Consider the following 27,442-nt stretch of genomic DNA (forward strand, 5'->3'; position numbering starts at 1 on the left):
AACTGACCAATCTATTTCTAAATCTGGCATCTTGTCAGATCTTTATTTCCACCTTGAGTCCCTCCAGCTTGCTTCCCAGTCTGTGGACATACACTGCTGAGGCATTTCCTGTTCAAAGTGGTTTCTAAGCATTTTAGCCAGCCAAGCCAGCCAGCGTGGGTTGCCTGTAGGTGGAGGGAAATTCTTCAGGCACTGCTCCCAGCACATGGAATAATGATTCCAAATTATGCTGGGCTCAATTCCAAAGCACTGTACCCCGTTCTGAGTTGAAATAGAGTCTGATTGGGCTCAATATTGACAGCATAACTGAAATAGAAAATCCTTCCATGCTCAAACCTAGACTTACCACTCATGACTAGGCTATCAAAGTGACTGAAACTTCATTTCCCTGGTCATCTTGTTTTCGAATCCTCCTGCTGTTACTTTTCAGCTGAGGTTAGCAAGACATTGGGTATCTTTTCTTTGTGTCCAGATAAAACTCTGAAAAGCTCAGATTGGTTCTCCTGACTAAGAACCAAAGAGCAGAAAGCATTCAGAAGCTTTAAAATGATCAGATTACCATTTACTTGATTCAGTTCTTGGTCTAAGAACTGTAGAATTTTTATCTGTCTTTATGTGATGCACACAGGGGCTAAGTCCCACTCTCAAGTATATACAGTCCTAACCTTCACCATCTTATGGAGAAATCCCTGCTTAAGTCAAGGTTATGTGGTCACAACGAAGGGCTAGCTCCACATAAGGTTCTCAGTGTTGCAGTTATCTGCCAAAGCCCAAACCTCTGACAACCCGCATAAATCCCACAAAGACAAACAAAAAGGTTGGCTTCCAGAAGACAGAGTATTTGCAAAGCCCAAGGAAACACTGGCACTCATTGTTCCACCAGTGCTTTGCTATGTCAAACATCTTACGTGTAGGCGTAATCCTCTCCCAGCAAGCTGGCTGCAGCATTAGTAGAAATATTAGCAGCAGGAATATATGCTTCCTACCAAGAAGTAGTACAAATGCCAATATTTTGACCCAAGGGCAGTTGAATGACATGATTTGTCCTCTTTCTTTCTTTTGAATCTGAATGGAAGCGAATAAAAGCATCTTTCCCAGTGATTCTGTCAGCATTGATGGTATCTCATGACAGAGAACCAGCAGCACTAAGTCTGAAATCCTAACATGCAATTGGTATGTAAATGTTTTTAGCAGCTTCCAATATTCCACTACTGGATTTTGACATCTCTTGGCTGCAAAGGAGAGGATTATAAGAAAAATAGATGGAAATCAGAAACAAAGGGTCCTAGTATGAGCTTTGCTGCTGACTCCAACACAGACATGACAAAACTTCCCCATTTGTAAAATGGGAGGGCAACAAGCTCTGATTTTCTAATAACAGCACTGATCTGTCCCTGGAAGAAATTCCAACCTTCAGAATACTTTTCTACCCCAAAACCTCACAGCGTCTCCACTCTGAGAAGCTTGCTTTGAGAGAACCAGAACACGAACAAGAGAAACAGTACTTAATACTTTCCAGGCTAAGTGACAGCTGGAACATGCATCTGTTCCAACCACTGCAACAAGAACATCAGTCTGTGGAAGCGCTGAAACACTGTTTGATAGGGAAGGCTTTGGTAATGAGCTCATCAAAATCAAGAAGAGCTGAGGTTTGACAATGCAGGTACCTATAAAATGCAAAAACCTACTAAACATAGGAGGAGGTGTGGGAAGAGAAAAGGATAAAAGAAAATTCCAAACACAGCTCCACAGCACAAATAATTTAAGAGATGGCAGAAACCCCCTACTTAAGCGTGGTCATACAGCTCTGAGTGTGAAAAGTATGTTTCAATGCACTGTGTGTTCTGTGCCATGAGCAACCTTCTTTCAACTCCCTGCTCTGCCACAGACTTCCTGTGGGGATTCAAGGTAATAGAGCATTGGCTTACCAATGACTTAGTTTCCCTAGAAGACTGAAGATAAAGCACTTCATCTATTCCACATTACCAACATGGAAAAAAACACCACTAACACCTGAGACAGAGGCAGAAGACCAAACTTACAAATGTACACTATAGCTGACTGATTGCATTTTACAAATGCCCTTCCAATCCTTAATCTGAATGATTAGTAGCTGGACAGCTTTACTGATAAACTCTGCCTTAAAACAACATTACATACAAGTCTGAGCCCTCACTCAGGGTTAAAACTCTGATTTCCAGCAAAAACAGGTGAAAAAACCTGTTTCTCTCTGTACTAATGCAGAATGAGATTAAACTTACAGTCTGCTTGAGAAAACAGAGGCAATGGACTAAAGGCTACAAATAGCCTACCTTAAGAATCAGATCTTGAACACAGCTACAGGAAATGGCGCAGGCAACCTCAGGTGCCCTGTCCTGCCTCTGTTCCAGTCTGAGCTAGGAGCCTTCCTGTCTGCATCTCTGCTGCTTGATTCTTAAAATGTACTGCTCATTTTCCCACTCCTCCATAAGTGCTGTGTGCTCCTAGCAGCAATGCTTACCCCAGTGCCAAGAGCTGCACAAAGAATCCTGCAGCCCACATAAGTGTATTCTCTGGTCCTTCAGGCTGCGCAGGGTCTGAGGAGTGTCGTGTTTTATCACATCAAGCAAATATCACAAAATCAAGGTGCAAAAGCAAAGACTGAATCAAGAATGAAATCAACACAGCCACTCAGAGGTAACAACAAACCCGTCATCTTACAAGTCACGTAAGAGGAAGATTGTTTCAACAGAGAACAGAACTGAGTTTTGAATCAAGACTTTTTTTTTTGGTCTTTGTACCCAGAAAACTGTGAGCAGGTTTGTCCTCAACCACTCTGATCCGTCGGGCACCTGCAGGGATCACGGCTGCTTCGATGTAACCTACAGCAAGAAAAAGGCAGAAGGATGAGAACACCCCACAGACAGGCAGAAGCATCAATCATTCAGTATCTCACCATGAAAAAATCAACTCCTGCCCATGCTGGGGAATGGGTGGGGAACACTTCAAATGAGATCCCTGCTTTGGCAGCCAAGTTTCACTGCTGTGACTTGCACGGCTATGATTAATCATTTCGTCCCGAGAAGAGGGTTAGAAATGCACGTATGATGCTTAATTGCAGTTTAAGGCTTGTGCTTGGGCCTAATTATGTTTGCACTCTCTGAATCACTCTGGCTCTTCTGTAGTACTGACAGGGATGCATGAAGACTGTTATAGAGCTGATGGGAACTGACACTGTCGGAAACAACACTCCATATCAAAAACCAGATACCTGAAATGTGAAATTAAGTTTCTGATAGATGCTCCTGTTGTCTCCTCTTAAAAACAACAATAAAAAAGAATGGGAAAGACCCTGCTCAAGGCTATGATCTGGATGATGCTAAAACTAAACAGAAGGAATTAGTGGGACAACTGGGGAAAAAGAAATTTGTTTTCACTTGCACATTTTCTTTATGAAAATGTTCTGGAGGATATAATGGTTAATGGGCTCCTTGTACTGGGCTGCTAAACAGAATTCCACAACTCAGATTTAATGCAACACCAGAGCTGAAATTCTGTCAAGGAGTGACCACTTCTAAATGCTGCCAGCAGAAGCACATGCCAAATTAGACCATCTGACATGGTAGGGAAGTTTTTACAGCACCCCATCATATTTTTATGGAATTCTCTTGGCTTTTATCTTTCTGAAACTCTTGGCATCTTCATGCTTCATTCAACAACCAGCAAAATGACGTAATTATACTACTTTTCACTAACAGAATAACAGTAAAAATAATAAGGAGCTAGAAAGAAATGTAGCTTATTTTCACCCACCACAAAGTCATGTGGAGTTACGTACTTGTTCCATGGGATGGAACTGGTGCCTTTAAACTAAAAAGCTGAGGAACATTAAAGCCTGTTTCAGTGGCCTGGGAATCATGGAGAGATTTTCCACTGGCTTCACTGGACTCTGAATCAGATCCCTGCAAATGACACTAATCTCATCACAACCATGATTTGATTCTTTCTAATTGGCCACCCAGTTGACATTGCAGTGTATTATTTGGCACATCTTTTGGATTATTGGTCTCCTTTTCTTTAGATGTTAAGCAGCTTGTTCTGCATGTTCTCTTATCTCGCCTCATTCCACCCCCCTACCCCCCCTTTTATTTTCTTGGCTTTATAAAGGGCTGTATGAAGCTATGAAGCTCCTCTATGTCAGCCCTTCTTTTATGGAAATCAGGGCTGGCTAGAGTAATAGGCTGGAGAAGTGGCTCCTCTAGTAGCAGTGTTTGGGAAGCTATTTTAGGTGCAGTCGAAAGGCCATGCTTCTCCTGCACTGATATGAGAAGCCCTGAAGAAGGATGCTGACAACTTCATGCATCTCAGAACTAAGTTATTCCCTTGCCACAATGATATGAAGTAGATGAGGATTTTAGATCTCAGACTGCAGATTTGTTTTTCTCTCTCTGAACAAGTAGAATGTCCAGCCTCTTTGTTGTCCTATCCATAAGGCCTTGGATTTTGAGGGTCATTGGATGTATAGATGATTTGGGCTAGACTCAGTTCCTCTTTCCCTGATTTTTTTATATGAATCGCACACTATTTGACCCTTCAGTTCAGTCAGATCAGGCTTCACTGGGAACAATCTTAACTTTCAGGGTGAGCTCTTACACACAATGTGGAAATCTGTTCTAAAATCAAAGCAATCAGATGTTGGATTTTACTCTGGTTATTTCCAGGAGTTGTTTTTTCATCAGCTGAGATACCAAATTACAGTCAAAATAGAGTGTTCCAGAAATCAAACATCCTCACTGCTCCCCATGCATCTGCATATAAACCCGATTGAGGAATTACCACCAGACATGAGCACACAGCAAAGACGTGATTCATAACAGTATATCACAGGAAAATAGGCCCTATGACACATCAGAACAGCCCTGTTAGAAAGCCAGTTTGGAACATGCCCAAGTTTCAGGTAATATAACAAACCCTACAAGGGTACTATTTAATCATATTTTAAATTGTTTTCCAGATATCAGTGCCTAGAGCCAAATCTTGCAAGGGCTAAATGCAAAGTTACACAAAACACAGTGGAAAGCCTGCCACTGACTTAAGTGAACTCTGGGTTTGTCCCCTGACCAGGCAAAGCCCAGAGTGTCACTGCTTTAGAGGTGAGCAAGCTGTGGAGCTGTGCTTGAAGCTCAGCTAGTGCCATAAATACACTCTCATTTCATCACTGTGTCATGAGAGAAACACCATGTGAAAAAGTTGACGTTTATGTTACTTTTTACAATGGTAAATAGTGGAGAATAAGCTATTAATAGGGTATTAGTTCTAGAAACTGTTTAGTTTGGTCTTATACCAGATTTTTCTCCTCATGTAATTTCTTGTCCTGACTGATGGCTTTGGGGGGTTGTATTCAACAGCTCCTGAATAAGAAGAAACATACTGTGTTAACTCACTGAGATCATGCGGCAGAAACCTGACTGCCGACTCTTACTTTTCCTTTAGTGAAACGTGAACCAATTTGCAGTTGTATGAATCCATCGAGTTCTTACAGAGATGAAGCAGAATTCTTGGGCATGTACCAGAAGAAGAATCTCGACACTCACAGTCATTACTTCTAACAATATTGTGAGTTAGGGGTCAAAACTTATTGCAAACATACTATATACACCATCCATGCAAATTCGTCCCAGCTACAAGTTCAGATCATTTCCACTGTTCCAATCTGGAGATTAGAGCTATAGTGACACTGCTGATCACATAATAACCCAGGTCTTTGAGATAACTGTACCAGAAAACAACTCCACTGTTTTCCAGGCGCGTTTTTTAAAGCAAACTATCGCTGCAGATTGCCAGAAAGATTATCAAGTGTTAGCTAGTAAGACAAAAAAAAGTCTCAAGTGTTGGCTTAGAGTCAAGGAGTCTCCAAGATCTGTTAGGATAATTGTCTGCAATGCCAGAGTTTGCAAGGTTGGGCTTTAAGTTCTTTAAATGAGGAATTGGTTAAAGGCTGATGAGATTTGGCAACTATGGGGCAATATTTCTAGTAATTTCACCCATAAATCAGCCCGTTAAGATGAAGCTTTGAAAGTACAACAGGAGAACTTCATTATTTGATAATTTATAGTGCTGCATGTAGTACACTCCACCTTGGGAACAGTTACTTTGGCACACACCAATCTTTCTGGACAATCTACATTACATCAGTGTCTCAGGAATGTAAGACCGTGATTGAAGCAAATCCTAGATACAAATTACATGGTGTAACTCGTATTAGGAGAGACACCAGAACAAAGAGGTGGCTTTGTCATCAAGGAGATTAATATGTGAACAGTGGCTACTGTATCTTCATTTAAATGCTGGAGAGATTTGCAAGAGGAAAGCAGTTCACACAGAGAAATCCATTGTTAGCCACTGTTATTATTCCCAGAATGAAGACAAAGTTTAGTATGAACTTCAGAATGTCACTATTGACTGCAAAACTGGTTTCCCATTGACATCTTACCAAAAGACACATTTCTCAAGGTGAAATTATCCCATGGCTGAAAGTACTGATCTCTAGGCATTGTACCTTCATATCTTATCCCCGTACACACATGACAAGTAGGTATGAGAAAGCCAACTGTTCTCTGCCCATTATCAGGTATCATGAAATTACTTAGAACAAAGATCTCAGAGTAGAAGTTAAGGAAATTAAACTGCCCTATCTACCTGCTGGTCATGGTCAGCAGAGCTTCCCTAACATTTTAGGGACGAGTACCAGGTAGATATTTAGTTTCCATTGCCCTTCCCACCCTGCACATTTTACTGAGTGGTAGTTTTTGCAGTGGAGTGGAAACACATCCAGAGGTAACCATATGTTCATTTTCTGAGCAGCTGTGATGATTCTCTCCTGCTATTATCTCGAGAGTAATTCTTTCATCGGCACCTGTCCACTTCCAGCCATGGAATAGCTTGTTTGGAGGAAAATAATTTCATCAGGGAGCCATGGATAGATTTCAAGCCTCCTACCATTAGTTCAGCATTGGCTGCTAGAATTTAATTTGCATGTTGTGCTTAAACTCTTATAAAACACCCCAAGGGTTACTGCTGGGGCACTATTTTTCCCATCATTTTGATGTACATCCTATAGACAAGAAAATAATTCCTTGCATTATATAAAGATACAAGGCCTACTTTTTTATCATTGTAAAATAAAAATTGCTAGCAAAGATGTCAGCATATATCACCACATTATGCACTATAATTGAAAAAAATACATATCCAAATAACCAGAATCATTCTTTAGGATCACAAGCAAAGTCTTGCAATCTTGATGTGTTTGAGAAATAAATCAGCAGAGACAGATGCAAGGGGAATCATCTTATTCCTAATGCAGATCTGAGAATGGCATGCACAGCCCTAGAGTCTGCAAGACAGATCAGCCAACCAACAAATATAAGCCCAAGAACTGATTTCTAGTTCTGGGTCCCTGGTACAGTGGCAGGGAGATGGAGATGAACTTCAGAACAAATCTGCCTGTATTATTATCTTCTAATTATCTCATAGAATTAGGTACAGGGAATCATGCCAGACAGAAGTAAACCTCTGTCTAAAACAGCGCATTCAGCTGCCCTAGTGAGCAGCTGAAGATACTGAGGACAGCCAGGTGCACCTGAGTGTATGTGACATTTAGCATCTCAAATACAGGCTTTTGATTTCCTATCCAAAAGAGAAGGTGAATCCATTTACAGATCACTCTGAAACACAGGCAGTAAGTTTCATACTGCTGGACCTCCCGCAAAGTGCTTTGAATGTTCCACCATATTGTTCTACTGGGATAGCAAAACCTCATAAAACATGGGACAGTAAGGTAGTAAAAATAAATAAAAAATTGGCTCAGCATTTGCCATTTCGTTAATGGAAAAGATCTCACACAGGTAGATTTTCTCAAGGGGAAGAATCTGTACTTGGTATCTTTAAAAAACAAACCAACTAGTAAAAGGTCTTGAAGTTTATCCATGGCTTTTGATACCAATCTCCCCAGTTAATTCAACCAAAAGAAGACAAAGGACCAACACCAAAGGATGTCACCAACACCCACTGACACTGCAAACAGCATTCAAGTATCTTACACGAGAAACACTTGGGAACAGCCTTTGCCTTTGCCATCACACATGTGGAAACCTTCTTACAATGACTATTGGTTACTAAGAAACAGAAATGAGTTGGTATGGGTTTAGTTCAGTTCACAGGGCTTGACAACATAATTTGCAATCATAGGAAACACAGGGACTGACCCCACAGTCAGTGGTGTTCCACATGTACAGCTGCTGAGGATATGGTGAAGGTAGCAGCTACAATTCACAAAACAGATATCACTCCAGAACAATCAATATATTGATATTTGGGAAATCCTACCTATACCTCACAAATAAGGAGGAAGAGGGTACAGAGGAAAAGGTCAATGTTCAAAATTAGAGACTCAGATTTCAGTGCTGGGACCTTAATTCAAGGAGTCTACTAAGCACTTACACTGCTTTAGTAATTAAACAGAATTGAAGTGCTGAAGAAGACTGAATCCTGCTCATCTATCGTTGGTTATCTAGTTTCTCATAAGCAGGAACAGGGACGAGCCAATATTCTCATCCTTGCACATCTTTTTAGTGATTCTTCATCACACACTTCTACAGAACGTTTTCTGGCTGAACAGCTGGTTGAAAGTGAGAAGTATCAGAGAACGCAGGAGGGTTAGACCCCTACACGTTGTCTGCAAGAGTAGGATGTCACAAACATTACTCAGTTCTTGTGTTCTCACACATCAAAAATCATGCAATTTTAGAGAAAGGTTGCCCATTTCTATGTTGTGTTAAATTCTATTCTAGAAGAAGAGCTAAAACTGCCTCTCTTCAACTCTTCTCAATCAGTTAAGAGAACCTCCACTCTACTGAAATGCTGCTGAGGGTTACTCACCCATCCCCTTCGTGTGGTTGAAGTCTCCTTTCACCACTTTACAGGTTTTGCCATCACCACTGCAGATTCCACAGCGATCCTCTTTGGCAGCTGAGCCAATGATTCCATCGCAGCCAATTTTCTAATGACAACAACCAGAGGTCCCCATTATTTTGCTTGCAAGGTTAAAGTATCTCTAAACATCGATGTCAAGACTAAGATAAGCACCTGACTGAAAATATGAACAGGAAGAGAATGCTGTGAACCAACCAAGCACTCATTTGGAACAGCGTTGAGCTGGTTATTTAGCAACCTCCTTCCCTACCACTAAGGGCATGTATTTTGATTCATAAGACATTACTGAAGAGACTTTCCACAAACACTAACTTTTCCAGATAACATCAGATATTTCACAGTAACCTACTCTAACTTGCTTCAAAAACATGAAAGATTAGAATGATGCTTCATGTTTGCATAGCAATTTCTATCTGAGGAACTAAAGACATGCCAAAAATAAGGACCACTACTTTGATACTTAGCTTAGAGAAAAACGTGACTCAGTTAAATGGCAATTAACCCAGGTAATCAAAATCTTGGTGCTAGATCTTCACCTCACAAGTTTCAGGGTGCTCAGTTCTCACTGCATATTTGCACTACCTGAAAAAAGATCTCACAAACCACTGAAAGTTTGTGATGGTGACTACTGCACATTTGTAAATCTAGAAGTCAGTAAGATTAAATTACAGTGTGATCAGACACATTAACATCATGATTAGTCTGTGTGAATTGTGTTTCTGTCCATGTAAGACTCAAAATTATCAGTAATTCACTCAATACATGAACTTTTACTGATATAAGAGTTCTAATTATGGAAGTTATTAGAAGAAATTCTACTATAAGGTGAAAAATCATTCTTTGTAGTTGAACAGTTCCTTGACAAACAAGTTAACAGAATTGTCACTAACAACCCTTACTTGAACAAGGCTGTCATGTCTCTCCCTTCTTTATCTTCTTATAATAAAGCCAGTTGGAGAGAGATCTCAGGGAAAAAACAGCATAACCAATGTTTTGAAAAACAGGGTAAGTGGAGAAAGACTAAGAGAACTCCACATGTCTTTTTTTTTTCTGAGGCTGCCTGCATGTAAGCAATGCGATTTGGACCTGAGCTAAAACATTCTCCTTATTTCAGAAGTCATGGGCCATTGCCTAAGACCAGATGCATTTCAGGGATCAAAGATGGCCAGCATTCAGACCCATGTTGATACACTGTTTGTCAACACAAATTATTACAGACAGATAAAAGCTCAGATAGGATCATCATTCTTAAATACATAAACATACGCAAGTGAAATGCTGCTCATTAAGTAGAACAACACATAAGTTGTTGGACAAGGACTACAGAAAAGCTTGTGTAAGTGGGCATTAAGTCAAGTTGAAGATGACGATGATCACTGAGCAGTTCCAGTTCTTAAGGCTAAACTTCACACCCATGTCCAACAAATAATTGTGGGATACTGAATATGATTCTGCCCCAAAACAGAAGGATGTCCCAGCTGTTCTCCTTCCAGGAAAATAAATATGATTTATTAATGGGTTGCTGAAAGGCAGCTGGAAATACATGCCTGACTGCCACCCTGCTGAGATACTGGAAAGGCTGTGTTTAATTTAAGGCTCTTGTGCTATCTTTTATTGTACTGCATTGGTATTAGCACTATGTGAGCATACAAATGAACAAAAGGAATATAATGAGTGTTGAACCACACTTATTCCCAGTTCTACATAAGGAGTCTGTAGAACTATAATGGAGGCACGCAGAGAATAGGGAGTCGGCAATCACACGCTTTGCACTTATGCTGCAGCTTCCTGGTTAACATAAACTAGTGCAAGCCTCTGAAAGAGTAAGTCCCCCTTATTTTGACACTGGGGTTCAAGATAAGCCATTTCTTCCCACATTTACTAAGTCACTGACACACTTCAAGAGATCCTCTCTGAGGACAAGGAAAGTGAACCCACTGAATTGACACTTCCTGGGAAGGAAGTATCTGCCAGCACTTCTGGGTTATTGTACTTGAGAGAGATCTTCAGCCTCTCTCTAGGTAAGAAAGCTGCTCACACTCCAGCTCTGGGGACCTGAGGCTGAAGTCTGAACCCCACCAGACCTGGGGAAGGATCTCTCAAGTCCATACATTATCAGCTTTTCACTGAGATTACACTGTGTGCTGTATGTATTACACGGTTAGTCATTTAAATAGATATAGACTTCCTCAATCTGCAGAAGGCTTTAAAAATGTGAGAGATTAATAAACAGTATGCAAAGGGCAAGTTACACTGCTCAAAACACAAGTGTTCATAGTGCAGAAACTATGCCTTGAATCCTAAGTAGTTAGTGCCAGATCTTTATCACCTCTGACTCACTCTGCACTGCTTGCTGTTCAGTCCAGCACACTCAGCAAGGTAAGGTGATTTTTTTCTTCTTTTTTTTAATAAGAAGCAGAAGAGCAGAAAGGGGAAACTTTACATCCTGAGGAAAGACAGACCTTGCAAATAGCATCTTGTGTGTTTTCAGACCCAACAGTTATCCTGCAGGTTAGCAGATCAAATACATGAACAAGTACCCTCAATACTGGTTGGATGCTTCCAGCTTCAGTAGTCTTGAATAGACTGATAAGAACAGAAGCATTTCTCTTTTTCCACCAGGAATGAGTAGGGTACTCAGAGCCCTACTATATTCAAAAGGAAGAACAAAAAATGAACAGCTAGCCTGGTATAGCCACGGTTTGCTACTATGAGTTTGTGTGGGTGCCCACCACTGCCAGCCGTGTTCTTGGACAAACAGAACTTCCCTGTACTGTCCAACATGGACTTGAACAGTGACATTCTTAACTAAGTGAAGGGCAAAGATGCTGGTATCACCCAAGAGTTCCAGTTCCTGCCTGTGCTAGCTGTTGAAAGCTGTCAGTGCTGCTAAAATCAGCATTAGACAAAGAGGAAGCAGATTTTAAACCACAGCCAACCCCTTGCCCATATTAAAACATGAAGTGCTGGCAGGAAATTTCAGGACAGATTTTTTGGGCTTCAACTACTCAGCACTGACGGTGATAACCACATCCACAGATTTCTTAATGATTTTCAACCCAGGCAGTCTCCTACTCTGACATCATGTTTTGTGACTATTGACTGACCTTTAAATTGGCAGGTAACTGCACATTCACTGAGCCAAAAGCCTGAAATCCATTCTCTCTGAGATGATACCTTAAGTCCACCCCTTGCTTGTCTTCCTTTCCCTTCTCATTTTTGTAATTAAACATCTGAAAATATTGCTTGTTGGGTGGTATTTCCAGCTTCAGTCATTGCTGGCTCCAGCATAGGAAAACTCCTCCACTTGAATGCACATCATTTGGGCTCTTCTGTGTGAACTATTTTCTGTATTGCTTAGATATTTTAATGATATTTTTATGTGTATTGTGAATGGCTGTGCAAAAACTCAATTGATACAGCCTGTGTGAATATGTTTTGCTACATAAACACAATTATTTTTGTTATATACACCCATCCTCTGTAAGAAATGACATTGCAGGCTCACAAAACTGTAATGCTTCCCATATGCTGAACTAGCTAGCTGTCTCAATGGATCAAATATAAATATTGATGCAACATGTGCCATTTTACAAATTAATCATGTACAGAGCATGGTGGTTATGACAGATTCATCTGCACTGCCAACTTTTTGTCTAGAGTATCCAGTGTCCATTGATACCTCAAGGGATGGACCACATGAAACAGGAATGAACACATCTGAGTAACTGATATTCAAATTTCAGGGTAAGAGAATTTTTATTTCTTTGTTTTAAACATGATTTGTGGAGAATTATGGGTATCTGTCAGGATTTGTACAAGACAGTGAGCATAGAACCCTAACAAAGCAGCTCATCTCTAAATTACTTCTCTTTCTTTTCCACACCAAATTTTGTGTTGTACAGATTGGAGTCAACATGGAAGTTAGTTTTGAAAACATTGTCCTGGATTTTATCTGAATCAGAGTAGTGCTGCTGGAACAGGGGATCTGCACTACTTATTTTATACTGTTATACAACATTAGACACACAATGATATCCATTGAGTTTGTGCTTAGATCTCTTAGCAGTTCATGATAATTTTACATAAAGTTATTCCTGATAACTACTTTTCCACACACAAAGTTTGCAGGCTTGCATGTTGATAATCCCTATGTTTTGGCATCAAAGCAGACTACATGAGTGAGCATGAGAGTAAAAAAAAAAAAACCCAGAGACTTTTCCCATCCCAGGAACTATTTTGCTTCTGTTTTTTAGCCATTTTCTGTAGCAGTCCTTTTCTGATACTTCTACATCAGGTTCATCTGAATGGATACCTCAAACCTGACTCTAGCTCAGCTCTGCCCTGGTTTGTACAAATATCAACAGGCTGCAAATACCAGAGGATTTTCCATCAACTACGCACTCTTCAAAAGCAGCATCTATCGTGTCAGTTCTGAATGAGAAAATAATATATATTTAGCAGTGTAAGATACATACAGCCTCTTTTCCGTTCAGTTCTTGACTGCTATAGTCTCCAAAGTATATAGAAATGAACTGGCTATTATATGGTCTGCAAGGGTTAACATAGAAGAAAAAGAGAGGGAAAACAGCATGTTTTTTCATATCCCACTGTAAAGTACATGAATGAATAGTAAGGTAGAAGACAGTATTTTCTTGCTGTGTCCTACTCACAAAAAAACCCAGCACTCCTTCTAGGATTACACTGGTACAGACATAGGAACTGAGAAAAAAGCAATTACACAGTAGGTATCTATAGTTCAAATAATCCCTTCCTAGACTTTGTGAGCAACACCAAACGATTTATCGAAGCACAGCACAGAGCCAAGCTGTAAGAAGACAAGCTACTCAGTCTGGAACATCTTGTACTACAGTTTATAATGCAGGAATATGAATAATACATGGAAAATCATCAGATCAGGAGGAAAAGCCAGAACTGTATGCATCAATCAAATGTAAAACATGGGTACTAACTATGCTGGAAAAGCATTTGCCAACAATGGGTCCAGCAGACAACTGCAATTTATCCTCTGCCACTTGTGGTCCTCTCCTGACACAACGTCCACCCAATCTGCAAAGACTGTCTTGAAAATATGTCCATTTCCAAATTTATGCTTCTCTTTCAGACTGTATTACAGTCATTTTTGGAAGACAGACATTCTACAGCATTTTTACTGTGCCAGGACAGCCTAATGTGTAGCTTGTCAACATTAAATGGACTAAAGATTCATCAGCAAGTAGCCCCGATACAGCAAAACATTAATGAGAAAACTTCAGAGAGTCAAAACATCTTCACCTTTTATGTTATTAAACCACAAAGACTGCCTTTGATCTCTAGCCAGGTTTTGTTGTACAAGACCTCAGATTACATCCTGAAGCACAATCTGTAGTCTCCACTGGAAAGTTCTAATGCTATCATAAGCCTCTGAATAATCCTTTAAAAATAGCCAGCACAAAGTCATGTACTCTATTACCTTATCTTCACCAATGCTGTAATGTCCACACCAGAGAAAGAAAGCCATGAAAGAAGGCAAGAGAGAGAGAGAACAGAGTTCTCCGACCTGTTACAGACCATCCACCTCCAAAAAACTCCAGGAGAAAATAAATTCTCCTTGCTAGAAGACAAAGTGAATTTCAGAAAGAAAAGATCAAATACCTATATGAACACTGAATTTTGTACCAGAAGATGGTAAAGATAAGTGCATTTACTTTTACTCAGCAGTATCTCTTCTAATGGCACAACTTTATAAGACTACCCTCAATTTTTAACGCTGATTCCTGAAGTTCTTACACAGCTCCAATTATGGTATTTTGAGGATCAAAGATCCTGCTTCCCTTCTCAAAACCCTACTCTCCTTGAAAGAATAGATGAGCGCAGCAAAGAGAAACTGAATTCCTTTTTCCAGCAACAATGCATGGATTTCACGTAGGAGCAAACACTGCTGAAGAGAAGAGGGTTATTACATTGCCTGGATGAAACGTTCATAGGCAATGGATACTGCTAATACGCCCGTTACTCTGGCAATGTATCATTCCTGCCTTTGAGAGCCTCTAACTGCATGGATTACACAAGAAAATAAATAACAGCAATACCACCCTGTGATTTCAGCACTTATTCTTTACTGCATTCCAGATCTCCAACCATGCATGTTGCAAGACTTTGTCTGCACTGGGTAAAAAAACAAGAAGAGTAATTAAATGAATATGCCATTTAAATGCATTTAATAGACAGCTAGTTTGACAAGCATTTATGGCAAATGAGGTGCATAGTCACACACAGTGATTCTCAGCACTAGACTGCACATAAGGCAGAAGATTATTATAAATGACTTTGCAAGACTTTCAAAAATGCTCGACTTGAATTGATCACTTTGCATTTTCTCCCAGCCAGATGCAAATGGACTGAATGTTCTGCAGCTGTCATCACCTCTCTGAACAGTTAAAGGCAGTTGCCCCCAAGTTAAGAGCACAATTTGCTTTCCATGATGTACCTCCAAAGCTCTGGGCTCATAAAGATTTTCATTTGGAGAGGAGCAGGCTACTGCTGTTCAATGAAAGAAGAAAAAATACATTGTCATAATGTCTGATTTACCATTTGTAGCTGATCTGAACATTTGGAGCACTAAAGCTGGCCAGCCCAGCATAATGGTCAATGGCACACAGCTGGAGGTGCACAGCTGGCCTTACTATAAAAGATTATTAATGGATTTTTCAGGGTTGTTGCTTTATTTTATTTTTTTTTAGATACAGCTGAAAATGGGGAATAATTAAGTAACTTGGGATGCACCATGAACCTGGATCTGTGCAAGGCACTTTTTATTAAAGAGCATTTAAAGAATCAAGCCTGTGCTGGCTCCCACAACTTGCTGTTGTTCATATTCTTCATCTGAATAAATTATGAGGGTTGAATTAAACATGCCCCTTCAGCAGCAATGTTGGCAGGAAACGGTGGGAAGTGTCTATTTCAGCAGTACAAAATTCAATCCAGACCAAGCCTTTCCACTTACCTCGTCACATTACTATTAGTAAGACTGCATTACGTCCCCAAGGTCTCTCTCATACCCTTGCTAATACTATGTTCATCTATGGTCTACTAGCAATAAAACAGCTAGCTCTGAATCATTGCTCACAGAAATCAAGGCATTTGGACAAGGTTCTCTTCATTTCCATTCCCATCTGACCAGAGATGAAAGGAAATTAGCATCCTTGTGGTTTGGCCAATCCATGCAGGTACAAACATGTCATTGAGGACAGCAGAAGGAGGCCTATCCTACCATCTTTCAGGTTTACTCTCTTTGCAACCTGAGCATGAGACGAGGCAGATGAGAGGCAGAAGACAACTGGCCTGGGTCAATCTCCAGACTGCTGGATCTGTTCTTCTAAACCTAATATTATCTATAGCTTAGAGCTTTATAACTGAGTTTGTAAGAGGAAGGGAACTTTCTTCTTACTGCAGAGGAAACAGGCCTTTCAAAAAGTTCTGGTGGGCACCAAGGTCAGAAAATACCCTGGCACTATCTAGTAACAAAACGAAAAATCACATGGATAAAAGGATGCACACGGGAAGCCCCAGGTTTACGCAGTTCCAAGAGCCAAAAAGCAAGTAATAACAAAAAGCTTCCTCAGCATTTCTACATAGGCCCCAGACAGAGATGAAAAGCATCATAATGCTGTTAACATAACACTTAAAACAGGATTGTAATGAATTATACTCAATGTTCAGCATCAATATTTTTTCAGCAATTCCTCTAATAGCAGAAATGGAGCAGTTAAGCAAGCCAAATTTCCATTCCCATCTTCTTCTCTCACAGAAGCCCCTTCCCACCCAAGTCATTTGATGACTACACATGAGCAAATATGATCACTGAACGTTCCCAGCTGTCCAGTAATATTTTCATACCACAGGCATTCATCACAGTGTTCCATAAAAGACAGAGCAACAGAGCATTTGCAGTGGCTATTACAAAACAGGGTCACCCTCTCACCTCTGAGAGGGCTGCCCACCCACCCACACAGACATCCAAACTTCTAGGACATATATAGCTACCCTAGATTATACATAATGCTAAAAACAAAATGAGAAAGTTACTCCACCTGGCACTTGCCATGTACACAGAGGTCAGTCTCATAAGGCCCACATGGAGTACCATCAAGGACTCTATCTGCCACCAGCACAGGGGAATCTTTCCCCAGCGGAGAGCAGAAAAGCTCACATGGCTTATCTGGAAAAAAAGAAATAGAAAAGCAGGTGTGTTTATGAGCAGCACAAACAAGTGTCTGAGGCAATGGCAAGTAAGCAATGAAACGCAGTCTCTACTGAATATTTATTTGCCTGCTCGTATTGGGAATCTAGTTCAGGTACCTTCTCTGCCAAGGTGTATAAAGGACGGACAGCTACTGTTAAGCAAAGTAGAGAAACAGCATGGCAGCAAGAAGTAATTGTAATTGACCTTTGAGATGTAGCTAAGGAGAACATTCCACAGCTTTCTTACAGAAAATGGGGGGTATTGCAGATGAAATCAAGATGGGTTAATAAGCTACAGTGGAAGGACAGCAAGAAAATACAGAGGAATCTGAAAAAACTTACCATCGACGACAACAGCTGTGAGGAGGCTTTTTTTTTTATTGGTGTATCTGTCATGGGCCTGGCACTGCTGGTCTCTGAAGCTTGGCACACCTTTGGAGCAGGGCAGGTTCTCACACACGGTGTGTTCCACACTGGCCCCACGGCAGTTCTTCCCACCTGGCCCCGGGCTATTGCAGAAAAGAAAAACAAAGATCAACAAGGAATAACAAAACTTCATGCAAACATATATTTATTTAAGTTTTCCAATCCAAGCCAACTACTGAAATAGCAGGAAGGATCCTTCCCTGCAGACATTTCTTCCTGGAGTGCAAATCTTGCTCTCAGTGGCTCTGACAGAAATATTCAAACTCCATGGTGGATACATAATTGGCTTATCAGAAGAGATGATCTGGAGTGCTTCAGAAACACGTTCTTTTGTAGTGCCCACAGAGAAATCAATAAGTAGGTGGCTGACTGCACATTGCACACTTCTGATAGGAGGTAATTTAACCACTAAGTGGCCTTAAGAGACACACAGCATTCAGTTTTTTGTATTCTGGTCATGAACCTCAAACACTTTTAACAAGAGACACAGCAAATGTCTCTTCAGCACATCTACTAAGGTTCTTTTTTCAGCAACAAGAAAACAAAATATTACAGAAAAAGCTAAAACTGTAGTGTGAGTAGTATTTTCAGAAAGAAATCTGCCCAGTGGACAGTCTCCATCCTTGAAAATCACACCATTTTACACGATTCTTTTTAAGCATGCAGGAAAGGTGACTAATCCAGTATCAGGATTATGCATCTGCAAAATCTTTTTCTTTTTTTTTTTAAATTAAATATATTTATGATTCCACAGAGAAGGAAAACTGGAACTCTTGACCAATGCCCATATTTTGCTTCTTTGCAAACAAAGCAAAAATAAACCGATCAACCAAAAGAAAAAGAAGAAAGAACTCAACAAGCAAAAGCCACTCTAAGCAATCACAATTTCTGTAGCTACTTGCTGATACTCTCCTGAATTTGTCACATATCTCTATTTCAGCTGTGATCAGCATAGATGGATAAAGTCATGTCCTTAAGTTTTTTAAACAGATGCTATGAAAAGCAAATCCAGCCAAATTCCAGTTGTTAGCAGCACAGAGATTCATTCCAAAGGCTTCTTCTCCCTTCCCTCCCAGAAGAGCAATGAACATCAGGTTATATCACACTGCTAATTAGAAACCAGGGCCCTGACCAAATAGCATTTACTCGCATCATTAGTCCCAGTAAGAGCTGCCCAGTTCATTTACACACTGGCAGTACAGCACCAAGACCTCATGGTATGGGCTACAGCAGCAGCTGGGACTATCAACAAACAGTATAATTCAAGGCCATCCTGACACATGCCTGAAACACTGACTCTATGAGATTTCCTGCTAGAAAACTTCACAGACATCATCCTCCATTCCACCACGTTTCTGCCAAGAGAATCTACCCACTAATGAACTGAAGAGATCATTTATAAAGCCCTGAGTCTTCTACATGACAAGAGAGGATGGGAAAAGGGATGGGGATCTCATTATCCTGTTCTGTTTAAGGCTGTGTTTTTTTTCTTCAGTCCCACTGTACAAAAATAGTCCAAAGCCTGGACAAGAACACAAGGCAGTATAGCTCAAAAGTTTGCATGTGCAAACTGGCTAATGACACACTGCTTTACAATCATTTGGAGGCAATGCATGCAAGTACTGACAGAAATTACAGAGAGGAAAAACCAAATCAAACAGTGAAGCAACTGGTTTAAAAATACTGATAGTCCCACAGGCTCAGAAGTCAGCTGGCAGGAGTACAGATTCCAGCAAAGAAAAAAATTTGAAGACCAAATACATATAAAATAAAAGATAAATCCCTTAGCCAATACTTTTGGACAGTGAATAAACCAGCTGCAGAAGAAGTGGGCTGACGCCAGGAATATGAAGCAAAAGAAGATCACGTGTGTATCCCCAGCCAAGAATGTATATGAGCAAGAGAATTTTAAAATCAATGTGCAATCTTGGAGGGAGCATTTCCTGTAATTTAAGGAACGATGATGAATGGATTTAGGTTTGGTCAGTGCTGTGGTTAAAGAGACTTTTTGTAGCTGACAGCAAAGAAACCAGCTCAGTCCCTTGTTCAGGAAAACAAGCTGGTAAAAATCAAGCATGGACACCACAGACACACAGTTGCAGTTCTGCTTTACTAAAGGAGAGAAATAAACAGAAATATCCCCTTTAAGGTGAATGTATCCCAGCAGAAGCCAATGGATGTCTACCATCTACATCTGGGCACGTCTTCAAAGTGACTGTTGCTACCCAGAATTTCAGCCTCTATGTAAAAAGTAAAGTTTCCTGTGCTTTTTCAGTGAAGAAAACCTTAAAGTATAAATAAATCTGGAGAAGGTTGATCTTATTCATCTCAGAATTGATAATGCACAAAGGTGTTCATTTAAACAGCCAAAGTGGTAACCTGTTCAGGCCTCTCATAAAGGACTATGGGTTTGTTTCAATTAACTAGAGAGATGAAGGACTGCATGAGAGATTATACCATCTTCATTTCTTCTTGAAAAAATCTGAAAAAGTCAATTCCAAGCAGGAACAAATCAGTACCCACCGTACTATGTGTGCAGAATACTCTCCTTTTCATGAGCAGTACATCCTGATGTACAGAATACACAGGTACTTGATCAACACTGCTACATGACACTGACCACTGTCAGCCACTCTTGCTTCACAGAGGCAGAGGCAAAGCCAGCACTGCCTGCAAAACTGATCTATTGACATATTGGCTCAGTTTGCACTGCAGATCCAGATTACCCTGTCTCATTCACTGCAGTGCTGAGGAGAAAACACAGCATTACTTCTCTGCCAAACTACAGGTCTTGAATTCAGTTGTATCTGCATCTGAATCATTGCGTTGGGCCACTTCCAATGGTAACCCCTCAAGCAATTTCCACACAACACGCTTCACTCCAAGTAGTCGCTCCTGGAATCTAATTCAGTCCTTGCTGCTGGTGAACACCACGTTTGTTGTGTCCCCCCCACAGCTTTGCTGCTCGTTTCAATACTGTACTTTTGCAGCAAGTTTCCTAGGTGCTGCATGCAAAAAGGAATCAGTACGATGTGAGGACTTACGGGGGATTGTCGCATTTCCTCTGTCTGAATCGCACTCCTGTGCCACATGTCCGGCTGCACATGCTCCACTGACTCCACACGCTCCAGTCTCCATCAACATGTTCAGGGATGGGAGTTTTACTGACACACTCCCCAGCTCGGCACCACTGAAATGCAATTGTGTTAGCAGAGCCTGGAAAGGAAGCCTGGATCTTGCAAACAATCCTGTACTGGTGGACTTTTAAAGGATGTCTCAGAGGTTACATGCCCATGTTTACATTTCTGGAGATTCCAGGCTTCTGTGTGATGGATGAAGAAAAATATAGATGTTTAAGTGTCACCCTCCATCAATCCCTACAGGAATTTCTGTCATTAAAAGAACATAATCACAGAAATCAGCCCCTTGCTTCATAATGAACATAATTATCTAAATGCAAAGACTTCAAACAATGTTCTTCACAGAAACCAAATCCAAGAAATTATATCCCAAAGCAATGTCTTCATCAGCAGTATTCCCTGTATGTACAAAATCATTGAGTATTTTGACCCTAACTTGGCTAAAAGCCCCAAACATCCTTCGATTCTAATAAGCTACACTGGCTCATAGCCAAGTAGCAAACTTGGCCCATTCTCTTGCTCTGTCCAGGATATGATACAGTAAGCACTGCAAAGCAGTATTATGAAAGAATTGCTGAGACTCCTGTAGTTAGAAAAACATATATTTAAAAACTTCTTGTCTCAATTTCCTTGTTAAGCTTTCCAGAACACAGCCTTTCTTGTCATTGTTTATCTTCCATTTGGAAGTAAAGGCTTCTAATCTTTCTTTTTAGCAACAATCTTTTAAAGTTTACTCTTTCTTACCTCTCTACCCGCACAGTATACAATAAATACTAGAATCCAAAACTAGTAAGTAAGGGGGTTGGCAGCTACCAAAGCTGTCAAGTTCCTTTGTAGCTTAATGAGTTATCAGCCACAGTGGGAGAATGAACCACACACCACCCAGCACATCTCATCTTAGAGGTTAAACATGTTCACTTAAGTGTACTTTTGTTAGCACAGCTGGGAGGTAGCAGCTCAGTTTCAGAAACTCCCGCTCTTACAGCACTGAAGTGAGCTACTGGAGCAGTGAATTTCACTGGAGGGAGATCTAATAACCTATGAGTTTATTTTGTGTTTCTTGTGACTGTTTTATCCATTGACCTGGACTCTGGAAAGTCCATACACACCTTACTCATCTAAGTAGATACATACAGTAAAGCAAATATTACTGAAAAAATAACATCACTGAATTTGATCTCAACATGTTTTGAGCTACTTTTAGTAAATAAAAAGTTTTTAAATAGCCTCTTGTTCTTTAACCATCTGCCTCCACTCCCAAAATGCCAGTCTAAATGCTCCCCATATTTCCTATCTCAAATACAGCCAAGAACACTGCCTTACGTTAGCTTGCACTGAAAAAACATTTTGCTCTTGAAACACCACCTGCAGCAATGAACAAACTTGTGAAGAGTGGGTGACCACCTAACTGACTCACGGGGTACTGTGCACTTAGCAGAGTGAGGCATGGGGTTTTCCTACAGTGTTTGTCTAGCACCTGGACTCCAGAGGCTACAGGAATTGACATAATAAAATCAGAAAGATCCAGCTGTTAATTGAGCAATTTTTTGTTACAGACTTGGTGTAAAATATGGATGCGTGATAAATACTGAATCTTGAAGACATTATTTCACTGACAATGCTGGAAAAAACAAACTCATCGCTGCTGAGCATTTTGATTACCTTGTCTGCGCCACACTCAGTGCCATCCAGAGGGGGATCCAACTTTGTTTTACAGGATGTATCTCCTTCCACCAAGCACCAGAGCCCAGCACACATCAAATGCTGTAATTGTAAAGCAATGAGGTGCAATTATTACTTCTGGATGTCAGCTACCATTATGAGATACACTGCAAAACTCAGGCAGTCTCTCTCACGTGAATCCAGAGGCATCTAGTTGGTTTGGGAGCCATTATTTTTAAGGACTGGTTGTTGTCAAGTGTTGGGGCTGGGTACATAAAAGACATTGATGGATATCATCATCAGAACAAAACCCATCCTAAACAAGAAGCCCATTATTTAAAAGGATTTATTTTTTCTCTAAAATAAATCTGGTTCATTAAGTAGGAATCCTATTTGGGAGGCCAAAAGATGAGTGCTTTGGAATCACTTCAAAAATCTGGGTGTCTGAGCTGCTTAATTACTTGCATGTTTTTCCACTAAAGGTACTCACAGAACTAGGCATAGGGTAAAACAAAGTAACCCTGCTGATCTTGGTGGTAGGGCCTTTGAGAGAGAAAGATCTGAAGAAGCAATATGAGGAATGAGTTTCACAGTGTGCCATGCAGCAGAGGAGCTTGCTGATAAGCTATAAAAATGCAGACAGGCTGGGAGAAAGAGAAGGTTTGGGAGTGAGCAGTAGCTGCTAGAGTCCAATATGATAAAGAAGGTGAAAAGTCAGATGTTAGGGCAAGAGCAGCATGAGGTACCACACATCTCACCACCAGACTATAAACATGCTTTGGGTACCATTTCTTAGCACCGCTGTTCTACTCAGCAAACATGTGCTAGACAGATATTAATGGTGACCACACTTGCGTGATCTGTCAGATCAATGATATTTTCAGAATCTGAGAAAAAGAAGCAGGAAAAAGGGCTTTTATATCGTTAAAATTTTCCACAGCATCCACTGCGCTTTGCATTCCATGAAAGTAGATGAATTCAATACAGTGCTACAGATCCGAGTACCAAAAAATGAAAAAGAAGAGTTTCATTTCTTTCCACTATTGTTCACGTTTCAATGTAATGGTAAAAAGATGAGAAGCCTGATTCTAGTGCCAGCTGGTCTTGTCAAGATTTATTGCACCTCGTTAAATAGTTGAGTCAACATGCTCAGACCTTTTGGTTCTCTCACAATATGATGTTTGAGGCTGTGGGTGCATGTGTGTTTTGTGTACACACACGCTGTGTCTCCGTGAAATAGAGCTGTATGGCAGAGGGTGTGGACGAGACAAATCCCAACACCAGTAGTGATGATGCAGAACATACTGAAATAAGTTATCACAGCAGTCTCTGCACCCTGTTTTGTTTCTATATTTCTCTCTGGAAAGAGGCTTTTGCACTGCTTAAACCAAAAGAACATTCACAAAAACTAGAAGCAGACAGCACAATTTAGCAACATCTGTACCAAACACAACACAGACAGTTATCATCAAGCATACAAACAACAGCAAATACACAAGGGAAACATAAATCAGCAAATTTTCCCATCGTTTTTCCTAAGTTAGTAGTGCATATGAGAAAATAGCAGATGTCATTTCGACTACATGATTGCGACTAATAAGTGTTTTACCCACAGCTCTTGAGCACCCATTAGCAGAGAGGACACCACACGGTATTGTACAGACAGGTAAACAGAGACAGAAGAATTGACAAGCCACAGATATCAGAACAAACTGAGAAGTCAATTGTTCCACACTGCAACTCCCCAGTTCTCAAAACCCCTCCTTCCCTGGTGAGCACTAAAATCAAGAAGTACGTCTATTAACTGTCAAGCCTTACAGACAGAATAGTGATCTAAGGCAATAAATCCTTTAAACTGTGAAAGCATTCTCCCAAAATGCCAAACTTACAGCTTTGAGAGGATGCTTATTTTCCTGGAGGTAAAACCACAGCAGCCCTGCATCTGTTTTAACTCACAGGGATCAAAAAGCAATGAGTTATTCTTTATATTAATACTACATACATGAATGATTGAAAAAGGATTCTAAGACAGAGACATTAAAAACATAACACAGACCTAAGAGGGCCGTATCATAGCAGGTTCTAGATACAGAAGCAGAACGTGATAGATGTAGCTACAACTATAATTCAAGGCAATCTATGAGTATGGTGGACTACTGAATTCTAGAAGCTCCATGCAAAATAGAGTTAAAGTTTCTTGTTTGATGTAAAAAAAAAAAAAAAAAAAAAAAAAAAGAAGGGAGGGGGGGGAGAAGAAAAAGAGAGGTGATAGAAACAAAGCCATAGAAATAAAGCAGGTTTTTATAAAATTTTAGTTGCCAAACAGAATTCCTCCATAGTCCACAAGAATGTGGAAGGTGATACACTCAGCTAACAGGCCCAGCTATGAGCCATGGCCTGGAGGAAGCATTGGGCACAACTAACCTCAAACAGGTGAGTCCGTATGAGCAGAACCACAGCACCCAAACCAGCCTGTAAACACAGCTGGTGCAAATATTCACTTACATGTATATGTACCTATGTCTATATCTGTACATAGACATGTATATACATGAATACATTCACATGCACACAATAAAGAAAAAATCTCTTTTACCAATACCTGCCTTTCTGAAAATATCCATTTTTGAGGTATGGAAAACATAGGATTTTTATAGTATCTCTGTATTTGATTCTGAATACTAAATGCAAAGCATATTTCAGGAAGCAGTTATAGAAAAATCTGGTAACTGCGCTTCAGCTCTGTGTTCTAGTGCCATACCACTACAAAGCTGAAATACTCATTAGTGCAGTCCCCTGTATTTAATGCAGCTTTCAGATACCTCAGCAAAGATTAAACCATCAGCCTTCTATTGTATATTCCCAAGATGTTTTATCATGTTAATAGCTCATTTCAAAAGAGATCAGATATTCTCCTCAGCTGCAATATAAACCCAAACAAAAATCCTCGTTAAACAGTCCTCTACTTTAACCAGTTACAATGACTGATTTTTAAAAATAATTAAATAGCCAGCTTTGTGGGGAAACATCAAAACAAGAAATGGCACGACTTAAAACAAAGCCACTTGTATATCAGTGTCAGTTCAGAGCTTATACTGATATAGAAGAAGCCATCAAAAGATCTCTACTTCTGCTAATTGTGTCAGCAACCAGGTTTAAGAAAGATCTCTGCCTGCGATGTCCTCCTTACAGCATCCACAAATTGCCTGTGAGGATTTTCCAATGATAGTTATTTTTCTCTGGAAAAATATGGATGAAACTGGCTGTGCAGAAAGGTCATCCTTGGATCAGCCCCCAGCCTGATGTATTTCCAGGAGGGGAAAAAAAATAAGTGAGATGGTTGTTGAAATGTAATATTTCAATAAAAATGCAGATTTCCTTCTTTTTTTTTAAATTGAAATACTGAAACTTTAAGGAATTTATACAGACAGAAAAGAAACAAGCGAACCAAAATCAAAGGGACAAATTTTAGACTCTCAGAAACTCCTGCAAGATAGGAACACGTGCCTGCATAGCTGTTAGATGTCAGTCCTGAGAGAGGTCACCGCCTGGAAGCTCCCAAACTGGGAGGGATCTGCTTGGCACATGAACGATGCTTCCGACTGCAGCTGTTATAATGGCACCTATTTGAGAAAGGGGCCTTACTGTGCCAGGTGTTTTCTCTTCCTCAGAGAATTTGCAGTCTAAACAAGCTCCTGGAATTATGGAGACAAAAGAAGCTTTTCCTCTTTGTTTTAGGTGACAAGTCAGGAACAGGAAGGGATTAAATGTCTTACTGAAAGTCTGCTCAGACACCAGCAAAAGCTCAGCTCAAAGTTCAGCAGTCCTCTGCTCAGTGTCACAGCTACAGACTCGCTCTGCCTGCTGGCTAAACTTCAGAGTAAAATGAGAAACAACGCCTGGGACACCCCCAGGAACATGTCTGGCTGTGTGCCTTCCCACCTTTCACAGTTCCTCATACTTTTGCACAACACATACTGTCTCTGAAGATGGTATTTACCTTGCATGCAGCCCCATCCCAGACACATGCCAGCACAGACTCAGTGTGTGAAGCACTGCGACCACTCACATGTGGCTGTAGGGAAGCAATCTATTTTAAGGTTCTTTAAATCAGTGCTGCAGCTGGAAATGAGGAGAAGCCAGCGTTAATTCAGCCAGCTCTTTGCCCACAGGTAATCAGTCTAGAGTCTGTTAGTTTCTGGGTTAGCTGTTGCATCACGAGTTACTAAAAGCTGTGTGATTCTGTCCAATGACCTCATATGATCTCAGTGAGAAGAGAACGCTCACAAACCTCCTCAGTCTCAAGCCTCAGATTATTCCCTACAAAGGGAAGCGTCCAAATCTCCAAAACAAAAAGAGAATCTAGCGAATAAAGAGAGCCTACCCACCAGCTAACAGCTCTACAGAAGCTAGTTCCTTCCCTACACATTCACTTCCCAATCTTGGATTCATCCAAAACCAACAAACTACAACACAACCACCACTACAAAAAGCCTCACAGTTAATTCTTCTGAAAAAGAATTTGTTCCTGCTGCCCATTGGAAAGATGGGCAGCTTCTTATTTCCAGGGGCAGAATTAACCACCGTGAAATCAATTTTGCTGTCAAAACGAGAGGATTATGAAGAAGGACTTACCAAGAACAAATATCCTTAAGGAAGAGAAGCAAGAGACCACTTAACACAAGGGCACGTTTATAAATAGACTGGCTTTCAATGAAGTATCAGATCTCTTTAATTTTGCCAAGGTTTTGGCTTGGCAAGTAGCTAACAGTGAGATAAAACATGCTGATAAACAGAATCCTAATTAACACCTATTAAGAACAAGAAACACAATTTACACACACTGTTCTGTTCAAAGACCTGTGTATGTGTTCTTGAAGCCACACAGCATGCTTCTGAGGGGGCCTTCTTTATACAACACAGTATGACAAACAACGCCCTCCTTTTCTATGTCAGTGCCATTACTTCTGTGTGTATAAATAACTGAGTCTACCATG

At 40.4% G+C, this 27,442-nt stretch overlaps 1 protein-coding gene across 3 annotated transcripts in view; it reads right to left on the reverse strand.

Moving 5' to 3' along the window:
- Positions 1-27,442, reverse strand: part of ADAMTS17 (ADAM metallopeptidase with thrombospondin type 1 motif 17) — a 145,209-nt gene that overhangs the window by 42,310 nt on the left and 75,457 nt on the right. For 2 of the 3 annotated variants that reach the window (XM_015873158.2, XM_032446811.1), the window contains 7 exons: positions 22,446-22,547; positions 20,688-20,833; positions 17,560-17,726; positions 17,067-17,194; positions 8,920-9,040; positions 8,082-8,156; positions 2,781-2,861 (listed from right to left, as the gene is read on the reverse strand). In XM_015873158.2, the coding sequence (XP_015728644.2) occupies positions 2,781-2,861; positions 8,082-8,156; positions 8,920-9,040; positions 17,067-17,194; positions 17,560-17,726; positions 20,688-20,833; positions 22,446-22,547 (820 nt within the window). The remainder of the gene's footprint in view (positions 1-2,780; positions 2,862-8,081; positions 8,157-8,919; positions 9,041-17,066; positions 17,195-17,559; positions 17,727-20,687; positions 20,834-22,445; positions 22,548-27,442) is intronic. The other variant, XM_015873159.2, reaches the window with a different exon arrangement.

Source organism: Coturnix japonica, chromosome 10, assembly GCF_001577835.2.
Source record: "Coturnix japonica isolate 7356 chromosome 10, Coturnix japonica 2.1, whole genome shotgun sequence".
NCBI classification, from domain to species: Eukaryota; Metazoa; Chordata; class Aves; order Galliformes; family Phasianidae; genus Coturnix; species Coturnix japonica.